At 41.9% G+C, this 23,493-nt stretch overlaps 1 protein-coding gene across 3 annotated transcripts in view; it reads right to left on the reverse strand.

Annotated features, from left to right (window-relative positions):
• Positions 1-23,275, reverse strand: part of GUCY2F (guanylate cyclase 2F, retinal) — a 112,020-nt gene extending 88,745 nt beyond the window's left edge. For all 3 annotated transcript variants that reach the window (XM_045471101.1, XM_045471102.1, XM_045471100.1), the window contains exons 1-3: positions 23,050-23,275; positions 12,120-12,934; positions 1,500-1,801 (exon numbers count right to left, since the gene is read on the reverse strand). In XM_045471101.1, the coding sequence (XP_045327057.1) occupies positions 1,500-1,801; positions 12,120-12,849 (1,032 nt within the window). In that variant the 5' untranslated portion in view covers positions 12,850-12,934; positions 23,050-23,275. The remainder of the gene's footprint in view (positions 1-1,499; positions 1,802-12,119; positions 12,935-23,049) is intronic.
• Between the last annotated feature and the right edge of the window lie 218 nt (positions 23,276-23,493).

A 23,493-nucleotide genomic window follows, 5' to 3' on the forward strand; every position in this document is an offset into this window, starting at 1 on the left:
CTCCCCATCTTCTCATATTCCTTGTCTTCTTTGTATGTTTCTTCTTTGTTTTTGTCTTTGCTCCCCATTCCTTTCGCTTTCTTCCCCTGTCCACTTCCTTTTTTTTTTTTTTTTTGAGATTTTAAGTTTATTTATTTATTTTGAGAGAGAGATCACACACAAGCAGTGGAGGGGCCGAGAGAGAGGGAGAGAGAGAGAGAGAGAGAGAGAATCTCAAGCAGGCTCTGTGCTGTCAGAACCCAATGAGGGGCTTGAGATCATGACCTGAGCCAAAAGCAAGAGTCGGATGCTTAACTGACTGAGCCACCCAGGCACCCCAGTCCCCTCTCCACTTCTTTACCTTCTTCTAGCTCTTAAGTGTTTGTGATTTGAACATGAAATATGTTTATACATATATTCATTTATACATGTGTAAATATTATGCCTTGCATACTAGAAAGGAGGAATTCTTCCCCAATCCAAATAATTCCTTTCATACAGAGATAGCTCTGCTAGAAAAAAGAAAAAAAGAAAAAAAGAAAAAAAACACCTGACCTCTCTTTAACCCTTACTCATTCCTTCCCACAAAGGAGGAGTGACTTAATCTGACTGGTTAATTTGAAAGGAAAACTAAGCATGTGTAGCCCAGCCTGTCCTAGTTTCTTTCTCTTGGGAGCCAGCTACCTATAGGAAACACTCACCATGCTCCTCCAGGCTGTACATTTTACAGAAAGCATGCCCTCGTGGTGCAGGAATATATGGTGGTCCTGCAATGCTGGTGACTAGATGGAAAAGTCTGGGTAATCCTCAGATTCTGTATTGGGAAGCTCAAATTCTTCCAAGAAGACAGAAGCCACATTCTCAAATACCAGTTCTATTAGTAATAAACTTAGTAGAGTCTCATTATACCAGCTGTCTTGTCTTACTTTGAATAGATTCAAAACTATTCAAAATAGTTGAACTTGGGTCAGAAATAAGACTTCTTCTTTCTAGCCCCCTTGAACAGCACTAGTATATATGAAAGCTTTGTTTCCCTGTTTTGAAGTATATTTTCTTTATTCTTCATAGTTGCATGCTGTCATTGTGGGCGGTGTGACAATAAAAAATATTCTCCAGCATTGTGTCTTTGTTTTATAAATGTTTTCTGCAAACAAAAGATGTTTTTAATTTGGGTGTGGCTGCTTGTTCTTGATGGAGCTTCCTATGGAATAGAGGCTCTTTTTTTTTTTAATTTTTTTTTTAAACATTTATTTTTGAGACAGAGAGAGACAGAGCATGAATGGGGGAGGGGCAGAGAGAGAGGGAGACACAGAATTGGAAGCAGGCTCCAGGCTCTGAGCCATCAGCCCAGAGCCCGACGCGGGGCTCGAACTCACGGACCGTGAGATCGTGACCTGAGCTGAAGTCGGACGCTTAACCGACTGCGCCACCCAGGCGCCCCTAGAGGCTCTTGATAGAAACAATATTTACCTTCCAGATTTTTGAGGGCCTCTGCTTATAGCTTGTGAATCTGCACTTACTTGATCTGAGTCCAGCTTCTCAGGAACTTCATGTGTAGCTGCTGCCTCAGTATAGGCTTGGTAGAAGGTCTTTTCTTGGGACTCCACTGTAATGGTCAACACAGCATCATAGGCTTCCCGGAGTTTTGGGTTGTTCCTCAGGACCTGGTAGGGTGTATGCTTATAAGGTAAACTGTAGAGCAGGGCATCATAAGGAACAAAGACATAGGTTCCATCAGTCATTTTCAGATCATGAGCCCATTCCAAGAGATGCATCTGAGTCTCTCCCCCAATCAAGGCCGAATGCATACACATGATGATTACTGAAACCAACAAAGCAGGGAGGTTATGGCAGTAATAGGTTAGTAAAATACACTTCCAAAAACCACAGACCAGGGGAAATAAATAAATGTGTTACAACCAATTGCTAAATTATTTTTATCGTATGCCTCTAAGATGATCAAGATGTTGAAGCCCTGAGCTAAGGCTTTGTTCAGGGACTCTGGATTAGGCATAGGGACAATACAGATATGTCTACAGCCTGCAGAGCCCAATACTAGACAGGAACAAGAACAACTATAGCAAATGAGAGGTAGCATAATGAAGAGGCTATGGGATCGGAAGACTCAGGCTTATACCTTAACATCACTAGTTATTGTTAGCTGTCTACCCTTAGCTAAATCGCTTTACCTCTCTCCCTGCCTCATTTATAAAATGGAGATCAAAAATATGTACTTTATGGGGTGGTAGTGATGATTGAAGGGCAATTCGTATAATAGGCTTGGCACATGACACTCAAAAAATCGCAGCTATTATTATACCTAAGAATAAGAAGGCTAGAGGGAGAGGATAGGAGAGACTCTCATAGCCACTGTTGCTGTTTATTGCCCAGCTCTGGCAAACATACATTCCAATAGATTTTGTACAACTGTTTCCACCCTTACTATGGCCAGTATAGGCAGTGAATGGCACTAACTCACACTCTCCTGTAAATGATAATAATATTGTGGGTGATAGGCTCAAGTTTTAAAAATCTAACTTCCCTATAATTGGAATTACTTTGCACTCTTCTTTAATTCTCCCCTGACTTATGAAGCTATGTTGTTTGGCAGAGCTATGCTAGAATAGAGTGCATTAGAGGCAGCCACGGTTGAAGAATGGCAAGCAAGATCATGAGACTGAAAGCCTTCTATCCAATTTCGCCCTTGGCATGCTAAATGAGTTTAGTTTAAGCCCACTTGTGCTTCAGTGCGCACATCTTTAAAATGCAGAGTCCAAAGCATTTCACAGGTGCGTTGAGTAGTTTAATTAGATAATGCCTGGCAAGTATTCAGAGCTCTTGGCAGAAAGGGCCAAGGTCCTATTGCTATTGGTAAATATTAATTATACGTGCTTACACGGAACCTTTAATCTCAGGAACTGAGTATGCTTAACTACATTCAGTGACTGGTTTTTGCATTTATATATTTCATCATCTATTTTCAGAAATCTTTTTTACACTGGTTAAATACCCCCAGAAAATTTCCCATTTGACCTACAGCTGATACCTTTCAGTGTTTTAAGGTATAACTAGCAAGTTATGAAGATGATTTAAATCACACACACACACACACACACACACATACACACACACAGTAACCTGAGTTTTCAAATGACCATTAGTTCCCTCAATATAATGTCCCTAAGAGGTTTTACATGTATTATGATGCTCACATCTTCCTTCCAATACTCTGGGATATCTTTGGAGCGAGTTCATGAGCCACACTAGGAATTCAGCCTCCTTCGTTCATAACCACACGTTGCATAATGGGGAAATGGAGTGCGAAAGAGGCTTGACAAGGCAAGAGCTGGATTTAGAAGAACAAACTAGAACCAAAGACATCTAACTCCCTAAATTTGGCTATACCATTAAATGTGAATCCGTTTGGTCAGATTAGTCCACTAACAAACTCATTGAGGGGGGAAAATGAGTTAAGTGAGGCCCTTTAAGTAGTTGGCCAATTCATCCACCAGTATCCTTAGCAAGTTACTCGGTATTAGCATCTTTCTTCTACAAAAACAGAGATTAGGTGACTTGGCCAAGATTACCAAAAGAGATAAAATTTCATTTGCTGTATTTCAAAGAATATTAGCATTACTTCACTAGATGGAATGTGTTAAATGGAATTAAGTGACTTGTTTTGGTTGAAATACAGCAAATACTATAACATACACCGCGTGCATTGGGTGCTGTGGTGTACCACCCAGATGCACCCTTCATGACTGAAGCACTGGTTCTCCTAGCTGCTGGGGGTGGGGGTTAGAAGATGATAGCTAACATCTCTCTGAGAATTGCCCTCAGCTGATGAGAGCCACCTCTCACAAGGTCACACCTTCTCAGAAGTGTGCTAGAGCTGGCTTGTGCTAGTTCCCAAGAGCCTGTGGTTAAATTTTGGGGGGTTTTGTGCACCAGTTAGTTTCAGACTGGCAGCTTGAAATTGAGCATGGTGGGAGTGATTATGGAAATCACTCCATGGAAATCAGCAAATGTTACCAATCAGGACTACTTTCCCCCTGACAAGCTGGCTGTCAAACTATTATTATCACATTGTACCCCTCTCTCTGCATCAGCCTGTATCCAATGACTGGTCAACATGGGGGCATAGAGGCTAAAACTCCTTCCTCATCTCAATTCTGGACAATTCTGAAGGGCCATCCCAGCTCCAGAGTCCCCACTGGGACTGGCTGAGGCCTTTGTTGTGATGACATGACCATTCAGTTCCTCTCTCTGCCTCATTCTACTGCTTTCTCTCCCTCACAAATGTTGTTCTTGAAAGCATTCCCACAATAAGCTTCCTGCACACAAATCTCCATCTGACAGAATTTTTTTCCAGGACACTGACTTGTCACACTGGTGGAGAGCCCTGTCATACCCTGAACTGACTTCTACCATGGCACTTACAAGATTTATTGCCCTTATTTATTTATGTCAACCTCTACTACGAAACTGTGAGCTCCTTGAGGTCAAGGACTGTGTCTTATTTATCTCTGTATCCCGGTACATATGATGAACCCAAAGAACATTGTTTAAACGAACGCCTGAAAAATTCAGAAAGTTTGTACCCTTGGATATCATTTGTGGGTTCCTTGAGGTGTGAGGCATGGACATATTTGGATTGTTAGTATGGAGGGAGGATTTGAAGTGATATTTGCTGGGCAAGTAAATTCTACCATACTTGTCCTTAATGCTTAGAGTCATTAACTATGCTCAAGACCTTACCCTCTACCTTAATCTCTTGTTGTGATTTTTTTTTCCATTGGCACACTAAGGACACTTCAGACAAAGAGTCAGAATTTTTATAGCTGGAAAGACTCTTTGAGACCTTCTACTTCCTCTTATTCCCCCATTATTTTCCAGAGGAGAAAATGGAATCCTTGAGAAGGTATGATCACAGGCTCCTCCATTTGCTGCATGGCAAGACCTTGCCATTGAACATGACTAAAGTAGAAAGCATCAATACTGAATTCAAACAACAGCAATTTAATTTAATGGATTGAGTGCTTTGTGAAAGGGATTTGTGGATGCATCTGTTCTACATGATGGTTTTACTAAATAGTTTTATTATCTCAAAATTACATTCATTAAAATGGGGTTTTACCTGTAAGTTGTTGTCAGGAAAGGATTAGTAGACAGAAACCTTAAATCCTAGACAAGGCCTGGGTCAATGAGTGATCACTGAATAATGCTAATTTGTAAGTTTCCATCCTGATTGTTAACAGTCAGCCACTAGATAGCCAACACAAGGACCAGGAGATACATCCACCTGAGATACCATCTCACTAAGATATAATCTTAGCACTTTCTCTGGGCTTCCTGAGCCTCACTCAAGCCATCTAGCAGCTATGGGACCCCTGTGTGGCTCAATTGGTTAAGCGTCCAACTCTTGATTTTGGCTCAGGCCCTGATCTCACAACTTGTGAGATCAAGCCCTGCATCGGGCTCTGCAATGACAACATGGAGCCTGCATGAGATTTTCTCTCTCCCTGTCTCTCTGCCCCGCCCTCCCCCCGTGTGCACATGCACTTGCTCTCTCGCTCTCTCTCCCTCTCTCCATCTCTGTCTTTGTCCCTCTCAAAATAAATAAATAAATAAATAAATAAATAAATAAATAAACATTTTTTAGAAAGACATCCAGCAGCTATGTCTTCATACGGTAGTATCCATTATGGCAGGCTGTCCAGGATCAATCATCTCTTTCACCTTCAACAATAGCAGAAAGAAACATTATGAAACTCCAGGAAAAGCCAATTACTAAGTTGCTCAACTCCTCCTTTTGAGGAAGGAAATTGAAATTCTCATATTGAAATATTCTGTCTGATATTTCCTTGAGATAGAGGATCTGTGTTTCTCAAAAGGCAACGTTCACTTTTTTTCTTTCTCACAGATTACTGGCTATAGAGTCCTTAGTGGAGGAAACTGGGTGCACTCTCATACCTTGTGAAATGGAAATAGTTCTACTAGCTAGCGTTGAAGAAGTCCTTAGGAGTCATATTCACATTGTGACCCTGCAGTATTGCTCCCAATCCACAGAAACACCCCACCACTTCAACGGTTCTTTATCTTCATTTTAGTCCTTTTGTGACATTTCCCATTACTGACATTTATTTTAACCTATTTCGTTTTAACAAATGTTGAGAGAGGGGGAAGCATACTCTGCGATTTATCCCAAGTCTCATATTCCCCCAGGAGTCAGCCATCTGGCCATACAGTGAAAGAAGTACATTCAGACCCTCTTCCTCTCCACTTTCTTCCAAGGCTAGTCTATAAAATGGATCCATAAGAAGAGTGTAGGAGGCTCTGGAATCTGCAGGTTTCCCAGTTCTGCCCCCTCACCCGATGTGACTCAGTGCAGAAGGCCTTGAAAGCACAACTTAAGAACACTGCACTAGGCGATGTGTGACCGTTTGTATCAGCTGAGGACACCCACCCACACGCATTTTTGTCTCTAAGTCCACAGACCACTTAAGTACCTGCCACCAGTGTTGAACCAGTGCAAGAAGCTCTGCATGATGGGAGACACACATTACCTTTAATGGCCATTCCACCCACATCAGACCGTGTTTTCTCACACCCAATAAAACCCTGCACATTGCCGCCCAGCTTGAGATAAGTTGTTATTTTTCTACACCTTGCAACATATGTTTTCTTCAACGTTTTCAAACTGCTGTCCAGATAAGGCCTCTTAAATGTTGGAAACCTCTTTAGAGATTTCCTCTTATGCTGGGTCTTCAATCATTTTATCTGATATTAGGCCCATTCATGAAAGCAAGTTGTCCTTTTACCATTTACATTTACTTACATTTATCTATACCAAATCCTATACCAAATTCCCTAACAACAGTAAGGTTCTTGGCCATAGTATTATCAGCATCACTGTTGTTATTAGTGTAGGAAAATCAGGCCAACACCTGCTACCTTTGAGGCACTTTAAGGAATTTCATCAGTGAGCCCAAAAATTAAGAAAGAAAAATGGAAGAGCTGAATTATACACCCTCCATGGCACCCAGGATCTCAAGTGAGTATGCTTTAGGGACATACCTCAAGGAGACAGGAGGTAATAGAGTGTAAGTCTTTCATGAGACCAGTGTTTCTCAAAGAATGATCCCTGGACCAACAGCACCAGCACCACTGTGAACTGGCTAAAAATGCAAATTCTGGGGCCCTTCCCGAGCTCTCCTTCCTGAATCAGCAACTCTGGAGAAGGAATCCTGCAATCCATGTTTTAACAAGCCCTCCAGGGGATTCTGGTAAAACACCAAGGTTTGAGAGGTCTGCTTTAGACCAACCTGCTTGTATGTGGCCTGGCTTTCCCATTCACTAGCTGTGTGACATTAGGCAAGTTACTTAACCTCTTTTGCCCTCCGAAGAGTCATCCATAAAGTGTGTTCAATAATAGTTAGCCTTACTATATAGGGATGTTGCAAGAATTGAACGAGATGGTCTATACAAAGCTCTTGCAAAATGACTAGCACACAAGAAACTCTCAGTAAATATTAACTATTACCAAAGTTGCTATTCTTTTTTTGTCTTTTTTATGTACAATAATCTTCAATAGATGGGAAGAGGCTAGCCAGATCCCTGGCAGTAACATAGTAACAAGGTATTTCATTTTGGACAAAAAAGGGAAGACCACTCGGTGTCCTATTTACTAAATATCATATTGTAATAAGCATTCCCAATTTGAAAGGATTTAAATGAATCCCCTAGGGCTCCACAACCTGGTAAGCCCAAATTGAAAGGATTTCACAATCAGCCAGGCATTGATAGGCAAAAAGGTGAGGAGAGGAGAGGAGGGCTTGAAATAGCCATTTGAAAAGTTCTCTAAAGAACTTTTTAGCGAGGCCTCCTGCTAGCCTTTGTGAGAATTAGCAAAAGCACCTCTTCTGGGAAATTGCCATCCAACAGGTGCTGTGCCCTGTTGAGTGAGTGGACGCTCTTTTATGCCATTGGATCAAAACTTCCACCAGGGCTCGTGGTTTCAGTAGAGAAGGAACTGGATTTGGGCCCTCATGCCCACTCAGCTAGATCTTCTTGTGCAGGGCACAACCTACCTAACCACGTACAGAGCCCTGACTGTAAATCGAGGCCTTAGTCTTTGATTACGATCGATCTCTCCTATTTGACTTCGTCAGAAACAAAGGTTATTGGTAATTGCTTTTGAAGCTTAAAGGAAATGAGCTGAGAATCTGGGAGAGGCTGAATCCCCCCTTCCCTGGGCCTTCATTTACCCCATTCTTTGTTGTTAATAATGCCTACACCTACCTACTTGTTATGTGAGACCCACAGGTGTTGTAAAACTTGAAAGGAAATACCTATCTTCTGGGTAATCCTGAGGATGGAATGAGATTATCTATATGCAAATACCTTGTAAACTGTAGAGAGCTGTTCACATGTAAAGTGGTATTATGATTGCTTTCATTGTCTCTATGGCAGCATCTAATAACACCCCTGCTGTTTCTCCTCCAAAGGGCCCCCACAACTTTCATTATTGTTATTATCATCTTTACTAGTAAATTTTATCATTGTCTCAGTCTTGTGTAAGCACAATTTAGACCTGTTTCTGAGAAAGACATTTCTTCTGACTCCAGTAAGGTGCCAGCAATACTTCTTAATTGGAAACATAAATTTACAAAAAACGAGAAGTGACACGCCAGCCAGTAGTAGACTAGCTTTCTCTCCCCTTCCACACACACCCCCACCAGCACAATTCCTCACTACCACCCCCACATGGGGTTGTAGTCACTGTTACTGTGAGCAGATCAGACAAAACCCACCTCTCAACTATTTTTTTTATCCCTGCCACCATATTTTGTACATCACAAAAGGTCCTCTTCTGAAGGTTCACCAGGGGTCCACAGTGTAAGAAGTAGCCTCGTGTCCAGCAGAATAGGGAAGAGGTTCAGCTGAGGTCACACAAGAAAGCTTAGTGCCTTTCCAATCAAGATGAATCACAGCTACGAATACTTTAGCAGTCTCAGTCCGACCAGATGAGAGGGGCTAGAGAATCAGCCAGAGATTTGATCTGGTGTATTCTGTGCTTGGTGTGCTGTAAACTTCCTCACTGCCCTGCTGTCCCAGTCCATACTCACTGGCCTCTGGCTTGGTTTCTCACCAGATCTCCCACTTTTTTTGAGAGAGAGAGAGAAAGAGAGGGGGCACAAGTGACAGAGGGCAGAGAGAGAGAGACAATCCCACAAGGGGCAGAGAGAGAGAGAAGTGGGGCTCACCCGGACCCTGTGCTCACCCAATGTGGAACTCAAACTCACAAATTGTGAGATCACGACCTGAGCCGAAGTCAGATGCTTAACGACTGAGCCACCCAGGTGCCCCAGCTCTCCCACTTTCTGATGGGACAGGAGAGGTGCCCTGTACCCCAGGCAGCTTGCTTCAAGTCCTGATAGTCCATTTATGTTCATACCCTGGATCCTGCTTCTCATGTTTCTGCTGGCTGAGACACTTCTCTCACCAGGCGACAAGACTACCTTACTTTGAGTCACTGCCCTTCTGCAACTCCTGCTGTCATACCCCACCCGCTGTGGCATGCCTCAGATGCCAACAGCTGGCTATACCAAACGTGAGTGCCACACACATCTTTGAATACTCCCCACTGTCAGAGGTCATATGCAGCAGGCTCAGTTGCCGTGCCCTCCTCCCCCACTCGCATTCGGTCTCTTGTCACTGAGGTCTCAGCATGCCCCCTCTGAGTCTGCCCCTGCTTTGCCAGAAACCAGAAGCAAAATCCTGCTGTGCAGAGCTTTGTCTTTGCTCCCTTTTATCTCCCTTTCTGAGTCCCTACTTCACTTCCTGTTGCTGTCCTGTCAGCCCAGGGTGGGCCTCTGCTCCACAACCACAAACCTTCCTCTCTAGGCTTCCCTGCCCACCACCCCCGCGACCCAGCAATCTTAAAATTTCCATTCCTTCAGTAGGCTGATCCATACTGTTACAAAAAAAAACAATCTGATTAAACATAGCTATATTAAGACAAAAATGGCAATCTAAAGTAAGGAACATTTATTTGCAGTTTCATTAACTTAAAGCAGGTGGTTCTTAACCCTGGCTGCATTTTCCATGCATCTGAGAAGCTACTGAAAATGCCTTTACTGGTGCCCCACTGCAGACCTCCAGAACCTCTGGAAGTGGCTTTCTGGCACCAGTCATTTTGAAAAGACATCCAGGTAATTCTGGTGTGCAGTCAGAGTAAGAACCATCGACCTAAAGGAACACATCTCAAATAGCAGAGCAAGACGATGTACATTTGCTACCTCTCCACCTCAAAGGACTTGTGGGTGGTGAGCACTCAGTCCTAACTTCTCTCAGTCTGACAGCCTGAAGAGCTTCAGCGCCTGGATTTATTTAACATTTCATGGTAGAGGCCAAAATGTCATTTCAAAGAGCATACTATTTAGAAATGGGTGGGATGTGAAACACTCATGCAATGTAAACTTGCAGGAGACACTGGGCTTCCGTGAAGATTTGTAACATATTATAAAGTTATGATACTAAATATGTCAGCCTGTTACTGGCATGACTCCTCCCTGGAAATGGTTTTAGATCTTTAAAAAATAACTCTGTGCTCTGCTTTGAAAGTATCAAGCTCTATTATGAAGTAATCGGAGCCACGCTGATTGCTTAACATTATAGGATCTTGTAGAAGGGAGCTGGAGACAGACTACTGTAGTTCCTGGAACGAAAACTTCTTGCCCCTATCTTCCCATAATGATCATAATTACGGTCCAATCCGGGGGGACACTTGGAACTTAAAATGGGCTTCTGTTTACAGGCCGGGCTAATCTGGACCATTCTCTAACAAACCCATCGTTATGGTAAGGAAATGCCTGGGACTAAGACTAATCCTAGCAGTAATCAATTTAACAAGTAGTTGCTGAACTGTCCAATTTAAAGTGGCAGAGTGGCTGCAATAGAGAAATGAGCAGTGTTCCCACAAATCGCTGCCACTTTCCAGAGAAAGGTAAAGTGGAGATTGGCAAGTTGGAATAGAAGAGCGCCTGGCTGGCTCTGTCAGTGGAGCATGCGACTCTTGATCTGGGGGTTGTGTGTTTGAGCCACACACAGGTCGGGTGTAGAGATTACTTAAAAATAAAATCTTCAAGGGGCGCCTGGGTGGCTCAGTCGGTTAAGCGTCCAACTTTGGCTCAGGTCATGATCTCAGGGCTCCTTAGTTCAAGCCCTGCATCGGGGCTCCGTGCTGACAGCTCACAGCTGGGAACCTGGAGCCTGTTTCAGATTCTGTCTCTGTCTCTCTGCCCCTCCAGTGCTCTCTCTCTCTCAAATATAAATAAGCATTAAAAAAATAAAATAATCTGCAAAAAAAAGTTGGAATAGAAAATATCAAAACCAAGTGTCACAAGGGCTTGCCATCAGTATCAGTAAGAGACATCTGATTCAAGAGGACTAGGAAGGACTCCTCTTCCCCCAAATCTACCCAACTCGCTCTGCTGATGGCAGGTTCACTGGGTCATTCCTTTGCTTGACACTTTGTCCATTACCTCTGCAAGAATCACCTTTGAACATAAACCTTCTCTTGGAAGAGGAAAGGTGAAAATGTAGGCAGTCTCCTCATTTTAATATGTTCCTATTTATCAGCTAGGTCCCTCCAAATCAGCTAGTTGTGTGCTGCAAAGAGATAAGCCCTGTTTTTTTTTGGGGGGGGGGGAAGCAGAGGACAGAAGGAAGATGCATATGTGAAATGTGATGAAATAGGTAACAAGATCAGACAAAAATGGAGCCATAAGAGCAACCCTCTTTGGCTGATCTGAAACTACTGGGGTTCTAAGGGCATAGAGGGTGTGCAGCTACAGTCACTCTTACAGTCTTCCCCCTACCCAGGTGCTGAGAGTAGGCACTGGAACCCAAGGGCATCTTAACCACCAAGTTCTCTGCACCTTTATTTAGTTCATAAGATGGACTCTGTTGAAACGGGACGGTCTTTGAGCCTGAGTGTGAGTAAAAGAGGGCAAATGCATGAAAAACTGGGGAGTGATGTGCTATCCCGGGGTGCGAGGGTAGAAAACCTTTTGGAGATGGTCGTATTTTTTTTTCCTGGAGCCACGTTTAAACGTCAGCCAGGAGAAAGCACTCACTGCGAATTCTGTCAGCCTGGCGAATCTGCTGGAGAGCTTCCCGAATGCTTTGGCTGTCTCGTCCTGTGCTCAGGACGACCCCTACAGGTAGGCCCCGGCTCTGAAGAGCACTTGCGACTCGATTGGCTGTGTGCACCCAAATGTCTTCATCTGAGGAAATGACTCCAGCGTGAGCCAACTGGAAATACTTCATGACGGTTACCAGCACACGGATGGGAGAAGGGAGTGTCCGAGAAAAGGTCGGATAGCTATGTTTATTGTCTAATTCATAATTCACACAGGCCCAAGAGAAAATCCCTTTGTCCCAGCTGTTTCCCAAGAGCGAGGCTGCCTCGCAGTAGCCGGGATTGGCAGGTCCAATAAATCCTGAGGCCATCTGGTGGTGAGAAATGAAACTGGCAAGGGCTCCGGAAGTCTGGCAGTCTTCATTGAGAATCACGTATTCAAAAGAGTAACCCAGGTCAAATGATGGGTCCCTGTTGATCCGCTCAGTGGCTAATCGAGCAGCAACCTCAGGCAGAGCTTTTGAGAACAACGGATCACAAGCCCAAGGGCCCACCACCCCTATCTTGTAAGGGGGTCCGCACACCTGTTGCGGGATGGACGTGAGGGCCAGGAGGCACACACACCGCAGGAGCTTGAAAGTTACAAGGCCATGGTGTCTTCGCTGTCTTCTGGGAGCCGCAAACCAGAGCATAAGGTGAAGGAAAGGCCAAGGTCCCAAGAACATAGCCGTCCCGCTTCTAGCAAGCTAGTGAAGAGATGTTGGGAGGTTAGTCTGCTTTCCTGAGATGGACAGTGGTGTTCCCAAATGCCTGTCAATCAGAAAAAAAATCATTGCATTATTCCTAAGGCTTCTGGAAATATTTGTTATAAAAGAATGGCAAAGGAATGGCAGTCCCCAAACTGAAAGCTTCTTTCCCCTACCCTGACCCAAACTCTTCTTCCAATATATCCTATATTCCTTATCTCAGTAGATGGCACCTCCATCCACTGTTTGCCCACTTGCTCCAATCAGAAGCCTGGTAATCAGCTGTTATTCTTCCTTCTTCTCTGTCCTCACATTCAATCTATCACCGAGTCCCGTTGATTGAACTTCAGCAATAGCTGCCCACCTCACAGTGTTGCAAGGATTGATTACATGGATTAACATCCAGCAAGTGACTATAACAGGGTCTGGCATGTGGTTAGCATTATATTAGTGATATTATTACGATTATTATAGGTTTAAATATGCCCATTTTTCTCCATCATACTGCCTCTTGGAGAGAGACACAGAGGTAAACAAATAATGGCAACACAGAGTAAAAAAAAAAAAAAAAGTATGATTGGAGTAGTTCAGCAGGGGAAGATAGAGAGGATCATCCTCCAAACTCAGATTTCATGGGAGGTGAGGAGGGAGGAGAAGGGACTGTGTCTCTCACTCAAGTATTAAAAGGAAAGTTAGCCAGGTAAATAGGGTTATGAGGGAATTGGTGCTAAGTGCCTTCCAGGCAGGAGGAACAACGTACAGTAAGACCCAGAGGTTTTTTTTTTTTTTCTTTTTTAATGTTGTTCAAGAAAAGGATATGTTAGATTCTCAGAATTCCAAGGCATTTGTTCTGCTTAGATCTATGATATCAGCCAAGGCAAGAGCCAGATAACCAACAGTCCTATATGCCATTCATAGGTTTTTAGATTTAATCCCGTAGACAATAGTTTTAATCAGAGAAATGGTATAATCAGATTTCCATTTTTAAAAGATTGCTCAAGTAGCCGTGTGGTGAGCAGGTTGGAAGGGGGTAAGACTGGAAGCAGGGAAACCAGGTTGGAAGCTGTTGTAGTAATTCCACCTGAGAAATGATGATAGACCAAGAGAGTGGTTGTGAAGTTGTAGAAGAATGGAGATGAAATCCACCAAGCTTTAAAAAAAAATATCAAAGAGATTAAGAAAGTAGAGCCAACAACAACTTGGTGACTGACAAGATGGAGAAGGTAAGGAAAAAAAGGACTCCAAGATGATTTTGATGCTTTCAGACCTAGGCAACTGGTTGGAAAATGATATAAGTCTCTTGAGATAGGGAACATGGAAGGAAGGGGTGGACAATATAATGCATTCTATTAGACATGTTGAACTGGCAACGCCTGTAGAATATACAAGTGGCAATAACCAGTGGACAATTTGATACACTGGATCTCATAACAGAAAGCTGAGCTAAAGATATAAATTTGAGTGTAATCAATTGATACAGGATAATTGAAGACACGTGGAAAACTGACAAAAGAAAGTTGTGAAGTAACGAAAGAAGACAGAGGACAAAACCCTGAAAATCCACTTCACTTAAAGGTCAGGCAGAGGGAAAGGAGGTCATAATGAAAACTTACATGAGAAGTCCAGAGAAACAGCAAAATCCAACAGATGGCATGATATCTTACAATCCAAGGAAGATGAAGCTTTGAGGATGAAATGTGTTTATCACATCTCACACTCCACTGAGAAGTCAAGTAAGCTAAACAGAGAAAAGAATCTGCCCATTGGGTTTGGACCCAGAGTAAAGCTGCAAGTTAAGGGACTACAGTGAGTCAAACATGAATGGGAACTATTGAAATGGAGTCAGTAAATGTAGAGAACTCTCAAGATGATGCATGCAAAGCCTTTCTCCATCTAGTCCTTGCCTTTATACCCCCATGTCCCACTATTTTCACTTGATGCTATAGTAAATTTCTTGCAGTTCTACAGACTTATATCACATAGCCTATCAAGCATAGGATTTGGAAGATGCCATTCCTTCTGCCTGGAATTCCCTCCTCCCACACTCTACTTCTGGCTTCTGATGAACTTTACCTTCAAGACCCAACTGAAGTGTTCCCTACTCTGTGAAGTCTTGATTAACACCCTCAGACCAAGTTTATTGGTTTTTCCATCTGTGTCTCATATTCATACTTCTACCCATTAGAGAAGGTGTCACTCTGATTTATAAACTGTCCCTATTTGGGTCTATATTGTGACACAGATATTGTTCTATATCTCTTATATTTATAGGACCCCATACTTTCAACCACAAGGGATGAGCAACAATGAAAGCAACTCCATATGGGAAACAGAGCCCACTGGATTGGGAGCTCCTAGCGGTCTTCTTCATAGTTCTAATGCCTAAGCAAGTTCCCAGCATAGTAGCTATGAGATAAATGTTTGTGAAATGAATTAATAAAACATTAAGTTTGCTCCAAGGTCAGAAATAACCTCAGCAGCCATAAGAAGAATCATTTCCTTGGGGGAGATATTAATGAGGAAATTTCTTAGCAAATTTTAATTCCATCCAAAGATCAAAACAATGGCATGGCTTTCTTCAGGGCTGATAATCAGTGCTGGTGTGTACCAGTCAAGCTCAACTGGTTGCTTGTTACCAGCAACAATTCTGCCTGTGCCAGGCCTGTTGGTTATGATTCTTGAGTCTCATTCCTAATTTTATGAGAAAGCCTGACTCCGTAAGAGACTGTCAGGGACACACTTGCAGGATCTTAAAGACCTACTGCAATAGTATACCCCAAAATTTGTAAATAGGTGAAAGTGCATTAAAATGAGGGTCAAGAAAGACTTAGGAAGGAAATGTCTCCCCAAACACCATGAGCCAGAGATGAAAGGCATATATGATGGAGAGGCAAAACTTCCAACTTTGCTTCCAGGGTGGTGGAAAGGTTCTGGGCTGATTATATCCATAAGGACCTCCAATCTATTCCTAGACCTTCAAAATAATCTAGCCCAATCTCCATCCCCCAAAACAGATTTATTCTGTGTGCTATGTGGAAGGCATGAGTGTGAGATTCACAGTGGACGGGGTATGAAATGTAGACTTGGTCTTCAAAGAGCTCCCAGCCTGGCATGACAAGCTGGGCAATACTGTTCCCACCCTCCCTCAATTCCAATCTTTTATCTATCATGGCAAACCTTGGGAGCCAGGGCACTCTCTGGATAGCATGGGAGAGGTTGATATTTCTGGTCTGTATTGTGACAAGGATATTGAACTAGATGGTATCTTTGTCCTTAGAGCACCTCACTCTTTCAACCACTAGGAGTGGACAACAGAGAATGTAACTCTATATGGGGAAGAGAGTCCTGTTCACAGCAACAGAGCAACAAGGCCCAACCAACTGCTTCTTCTTCCCCAGACATACCCAGTTTGGTGAGTTCTCTCCCAGAAGTGGTACCTTTGAGCCAGAAATTAGCAATTGGATAGCAAAGTCTAAGATTTACTGAGTTCTTGCTATGTATCCAGCACTGGGCTAAACTCATATATTATCTTATTGTAAAAACTCAATCAAAAAAAAATCACTACAGCCCTTTGAGGCAGGTATGATGATTGCATTTACAGATGATGAGAAAGAAGCTCAGAAATGGTAACTTTCCTGAGGGCACACCGCTGTAGAATGGGGATTTGCAACCCAGTTGATTAAGCACTACAGTAGAGAGACTGTTGACAGCCCCTCATCCGTGGAATCACTGAGACCACTATTATTATACCTTCTATGCTACCCATACTGAGTTTGAATAATTCCTTTGTGGTGTTAAAAAATTCCCTTAGTCCCCCATTACATAATGTGGGGCAGAGGCAGAGTAAACTGGAAGGAGAAAACACATTCATTATCCAGCCAGAAGGAATTTACCTGTACTGTTCAAGCCCAGTCTTGGGACAGCTCTCTTACCCCTCAGTCAGGGTTCAGTGTTGCACCACTGGGGGTGGAGGGCACCGGCCACACTGTATTGTATATATAGCTAATCTTAGTGTTTGAGAATGGAGGTCTTGGGAGTACAACCTTTGGAATGTTACTTCTGATTCTCAATTTCCTCATCTGGAAAATGGAGGTAAATTTAATTTAATGCTTTTGAAGTAAAGGATTAAATAAGGTAGAATGCTGAGCACACAATTGTCTTTCTTTTTTAAAATTATTTTTGAGAGAGAGAGTGCAAGCAGGGGAGGGGCAGGGAGAGGGGGACAGAGGATCTGAAGTAGGCTCCAGGCTATGAGCTGACAGCAGCGAGCCTGATGTGGGTTGAGACCCGCATCAGGCTCTTGAACTCACTAACTGTGAGATCATGACCTGAGCCAAACTCGGACACTCAACTGACCAAGCCACCCAGGCGCCCCCACAATTGTCTTTCAATACATACTAGTTCTTCCTTGCTGTTTAAAGACAGGACTGCACTGGGAATCAGAAGGCCTGGGTCCTGACCCCAGTTCTGCTACTGACTTGCCATGTGATATTGAACATATCATTCCTCCTTTCTAGATCTTTCTTTTTTCCCCTCAGCTGGACTAGAGGATCTGCAAGTCCCTTTCTTCTTAGATATACACTGATCCTGGGACTCTGTACTTCCAGGCAGTGACTTTATTAAACCTCTGCACTGTTAACCTGCTTTCTGAATTCACTCAACATTCTCTAGCCTTTGCTGTACTAATTAATTTTTTACTAGTGTCATATTCCCACAAGTGGTTTGTACTTACTTCTATCTGGCAGATCCAGTTCCTGATTGTTTTATAACTCTGGTCTAGAATCCTCTATCAAAATACCTACAATATGAAGTGTGACTGCCCCCCCCAATGTTGGAGTTATGCTACACTGAAAATCTGGGTTCCTAAAGCCATTCATTATCTTATTGTCATTATTAACAAGTGTACATCACGAACCTGGTTTGTGCCAAGCCTGAAACCACAAAATTGGGAAAATATATGGCCTGAAATTTCACTAAGAAATGCAACTGGGTGGGGGGTGCCTGGGTGGCTCAGTCGGTTGAGTGTCCAACTTCAGCTCAGGTCATGATCTCGCGGTTTGTGAGTTTGAGCCCTGCATCGGGCTCTGTGCTGACAGCTCAAAGCCTAAAGCCTGCTTCAGATTCTGTGTCTCCCTCTCTCTCTGCACCTCCCTTGCTCATGCTCTGTCTTTCTCTGTCTCTCAAAAATGAATAAATGTTAAAAAAAATTAAGAAATACAGCTAGGTAGGTACATCAGAAGTAAGGGGGCAATAATGTTCACCAATGTGGCTCTCTCTCAAAAATAATTAAATCTTAAAAAAAGAAAGACAACTGTGTGCTCAGAATTCTACCTTATTTAATCCCTTACTTCAAAAGCATTAAATTAAATTTACCCCCATTTTCCTGGTGAGGAAGAGAAATAGATTACAAATGAAATGTTTTATGTCTTGAATAGGTTCTAATTTAGGCCTTGGTCAGGAACCACCTTTGGGAAAATTATCTAGTAGGTAAAGTTTGTCTTCAGACTCCTTGTCCAGCTCTCCAACCTGTCTATTAATGGAAAGAAAAATAACTCTGGGAAAAGAAGCTTTTTACATAATTTCTGCTAATATGTAAAAGATTAATAATATGTGAAAATTTCCCATATTCCTCCCCAACCAATGGTGTTTCTTTTTTTTTTAAGTTTATTTATTTATTTTGAGACAGAGAAAGAGAGTGCGAGTAGGGGAGTGGCAGAGAGAAAGGGAGAAAGAATCCCAAGCAGTCTCTACGCTGTCAGCACAGAGCCTGGTATGGGGCCTGAACCCATGAACTGTGAGATCATTACCTGAGCTAACATCAAGAGTCAGACACTTAACTGACTGAGCCACCCTGGTGCCCTGGTGTTTCTTTTTTAGTGGGGGAGTCAAGAAAAGTTTATGCCAAAGGAATTAATCTCTAATGTTATAACTTCAATTTCAAGCATCAGTTGCAGTTAGGCAAAGGGGAGAGACCACTCTGAGTAGAAAAATGAAGGGACTTTGGTGCTCCTCAGATCAAAGCAACTAGCCATCTATTCTAGGTGTAAGACTGGCATTTTTATGTTATAATCCAGGTCATTCCTCCTAAGCACAATGCCTACCCATCTCCAGTTCTAAAAAGTTTGATTTTCAACACCACATTAAAAGGATCATACACCATGATCAAGGGACATTTATCCCTGGGATGCAGGGATGGTTCAAAATACATAAATCAATAAATGTGACACACTACATTAATGATAAAAATGAATGAATGATAAAAATCACATGACCATCTCAATAGATTCAGAAAAGTCATTTGACAAAATTCAAAATCCTTTAATGATTAAAAACTCTCAACAAACTAGGTGTAGAAGGAATGTACTCAATATGATAAAGGCCATATATGACAAGCCCACAGCTAACAACAGACACAATCATAAAAAACTGAAAGCTTTCCCTCTAAGATCAGGAACAAGACAGTGATGCCTGTCTTCACCCCTCCTATCCAACATAGTACTGGAACTCCTAGCCAGAGAGGTCAGGCAAGAAAAAGAAATAAAAGGCATCCAAATTGGAAAAGAAGAATTAAAATTATGTTGGCTTCGAGATTGTCTGACCTTTTACATAGAAAACTTATAAAGACTTATAAAGACTACACACATACACACACACACACTAGAATTGATTAGCAAACTTAATAAAGTTGCAGGAAAAAAATCAACATACAAAAATCAGTTGTATTTCTATATACTAATGATGAAATCCAAAATGAAATTAAGAAAATCCCATTTACAAAGTATCAAAAATAAAATACTTAGGAACAAATTTAACCAAAGAGGCAAAAGACTCATACACTGAAAGCCACAAAATGCCAATGAAAGAAAATAAGAAGACACAAATAAATGGAAAGACATCCCCAGCTCATGGATTTAAAGACTTAATATTGTCAAAATGTCCATCATGCTACCCGAAGAAATCTGTAGATTTGGTATTATCCTCATCAAAATCCCAATGGCATTTTTTTACAGAAATAGAAAAAAAATACCTGAAATTCATATGGAACCACAGAAGACCCTGAATAGACAAACATCCCTGAGGAAGAAGGACAAGCTGGAGGTATCATACTTCCTGGTATCAAAGTATATCACAAAGCTACAGTAATCAAAAACACTCTGGTACTGGCATTAGAACAGACATATAAACCAATGGAACAGAATAAAGGACATAGAAATAAACACACACACCTACAGTCAACTGATCTTCAACAAGGGAGCCAAGAATACACAGTGGGGAAAAGACAGTCTCATCAAAAAATGGTGTTGGGAAAACTGGACATCCACAAGAAAAAGGATGAAATTGGACCTTTATCTTACACTATAAACAAAAATTAACTCAAAATGGATCAAAGATCTAAATGGGTAAGAGCTAAGACTATAAAATTCCTAGAAGACAATAGGGAAAAATCTTCTTGGCATTAGTCTTGGCAATGATTTCTTGGATACAACACCAAAAATGTAATCAACAAGGCAAAAATAAACAAATGGGACTACATCAAACTAAAAAGCTCTGCAAGGCAAAAGAAACAATCAACAGAGTGAAAAGACACCCTGCAGAATGGGAGAAAATATTTCCAAGCCCTACATGAGGTAAGGGGCTAATATTCAAAATATATATGAAAATTCTACAACTCGGGCACCTGGGTGTCTCAGTCAGTTGAACATCTGACTTTGGCTCAGGACATGATCTCATGGTTTGTGGGTTTGAGCCCCACGTTGAGCTCTTTGCTGACAGCTCAGAGCCTGGAGCCTGCTACGGATTCTGTGTCTCCCTCTCTATCTCTGTTCCTCCCCTGCTCATGCTCTGTCTCCACTCAAAAATAAACATTAAAAAAATAAACATTAAGAAAAAGAAATTTCTACAACTCCATAGCAATAAAAAAAATAACCCAATTAAAAAATTGGCAAAGGACTTGAATAGATGTTTCTCTGGCGAAGACATACAAATGGCCAGTAAGTATAAGAAAAAGTGCTCAACATCAGTAATTGTCAGGGAAACACAACTCAAAACCACAGTGGGATAGCACCTCACACCTCTTAGGATGGCTATTATCAAAAAACAAAAAGAAATCAAGTGTTGGCAAGGATGTAGAGAAACTGGAAACTTTTGCACACTGTTGGTGGGAATGTAAAATGATACAATAGTTGTGGAAAATAGTGTGGATATTCCTCAAAGTATTCAAAGTAGAATTACCATATAATCCAGTAATCCAACTTCTGGGTATATATCCAAAAGAACTGGAATCAGCATCTCAAAGAGATGTGTGCACATTTATGTGTTTTTGTTGAAGTTTTTATTTTAATTCCAGTTAGTTAACATACAGCTTTTGTGTTAGTTTCAGGTGTACAATTTAGTGATTCAACACTTCCATACACCACCCTGTGCTCATCATGACAAGTGCCCTTTTTAATCCCCATCACCTACTTCACCCCCCACCCCCCCCCAGTAACCATCAGTTTGTTCTCTCTCTCTCTCTCTCTCTCTCATTTTTCCCTTTGCTTGTGTGCACGTTTACGTTCATTGCAGCACTATTCACAATAGCCAAGATAAGAAAACAACCCAAACGTACACCGATGGATGAATGGATAAAGAAAATATGGTACATACATCAAATAGAATAGTATTAAGCCTCAAAAAGAAGGAAACCCTGCCATAGGCAACAACATGGATGAACCTGGAGGACATTATGCAAAGTGAAGTAAGCCAGTCACAGAAGGACAAATACTGCACCATTCCACTTAAACGAGATATCTAAAATAGCCAAACTCACAGAAGCAGAGAGAATAGTGGTTGCCAAGGGCTATGGAGAGGAAATGGGAAGTCGTTCAATGGGTTTCAGTCAAGCAAGTTTCAGTCAAGCAAGATGACTAGATTCTAGAGATCTGCTGTACAACATAGTGCAGATAGTTAACAATGCTGTATTGTGCACTCAAACATTTGTTGAGGGTAGACATCATGTTGAGTCTTCCTACCACAATAAAAAAATAACTAAATAAAAATTGTGCTGTCTAAAATAACATTTTCCAAGTTAACACATTTATAACATGGGTTTTTCCTCAAGTCACATACTTTCTAACACATGACTTTTTGTTCTCGGTTTGCTGACAGTTTGTCCCTCCATTTTTTTCTGGGCTCTATTTCATGCATTGGGTGGTATTTCCAATTCTGGTAGGACTCCCTGTAGAACCAGAAAGTTCTATATCTCTCTAGGATTTAGTCATGTTCCTGATCCCAAGATTTTGCAGAAGGAAACTTATTGTTTAAAAAAAAAAATAGGAAACAGAGAAGAAAGGAAGACAGAGAAAGAAGACAGAGAAAAAAGGAAGAATGGAAGGAAGGGAGGGTATGAGGAAGGAAGGGAGGAAGGAAGGAAGGGAGGAAGGAAGGGAGGAAGGAGAGAGATGCCCTGTGCATTCACCTGCTGATTTGAACTTAAAATTATAAAGCTATTTGTAAAAGACACTGTTTTCAAAACCAGCAGGCTGAAGCCTCCCCTGGGGCTAATGGGAAATGTGGACTTAAGTAAAAGCTTGGAGGTACGAAAATTTGGAGATAGCATACTACTGACCCACAGCTCTTCCGGGGCTGTTGCCTAGGTAACGCAGATTCAACACCTGCATGGAATCAGGCTTCCATGGAAAGTAGCTAGAGCATAGGGATACATCATTTCATTTCAGGTGGCTTTCAAAATCTGGTGGGAAAGCTGATTTCACAAAGCTGTTCTTTAAACATATACAAAGAAAGACTATGAAAAATAGCTCTGAGGAAAATGGTTCCTCAGCCTAGCTTGTCAAGCCGAGGACTTCTATAGATGATTGATCTTTACCGTGACAGCCTGAATCAGGTTAACAGCTCGTGTAAGATAACATCAGGAAGAAATAAAAAAGAATCATGAGTGAATCTAAATGAAACCTTGAGTGAGAACCTTTGAGCCCAAATCTTGATTTAAAGTGCTGAAAGTTATTCCCCCCTTTCTTTCCTTCTTTCTTTTTCTCTTTTATTCTTTCTTTTGCTTCATTTATTTTTATAACATATTGCAGTAAAACTGATATATCTCAGTCAAAAGTCTGAGCTCCCACATGGGCTGTGTTTCTTCCCCATTACGATTTTTCTAATAAACAAGAGCTGTCAACTACTCACCATGTAAGTAACTGCTCAAATGTCTTCAATTTCCCTCCTGCGCATGCAAATCTCTGGCATGGCTACCCAGTGTGTTCATTTCAGTGCATCCTCTGTTCGCTCATAATCCTGCCAAGGACTCCAGGCTGTTGATAAATTCCATTAATGGGGTAAATAATTGAGAGGGATAGTAAACCTTCTTGTAAATCACTCTTCAGCATCCCCAGACCAAGACCGGGATTAGGATTTAGACAGACACTTCTAATCCTTTAAATTGATCCCACCTGTAGCAGAGTTAGTGCTGACCTAAATCCATTGACCCAGAGATTAACAAACAATTAGAGTCCTCTAGATAAACTCATTCTCCACGGACTACTGCCTTTTCTGCCTTTCAAAATGAGACTTACGTACCCTCGGATTTGCCTCTGTTTTCTTCCTTTTTCCCTTCTGTGGAATAGCCACACG

The sequence above is a fragment of the Leopardus geoffroyi genome, chromosome X (assembly GCF_018350155.1).
Source record: "Leopardus geoffroyi isolate Oge1 chromosome X, O.geoffroyi_Oge1_pat1.0, whole genome shotgun sequence".
In the NCBI taxonomy this organism is placed as follows: Eukaryota; Metazoa; Chordata; class Mammalia; order Carnivora; family Felidae; genus Leopardus; species Leopardus geoffroyi.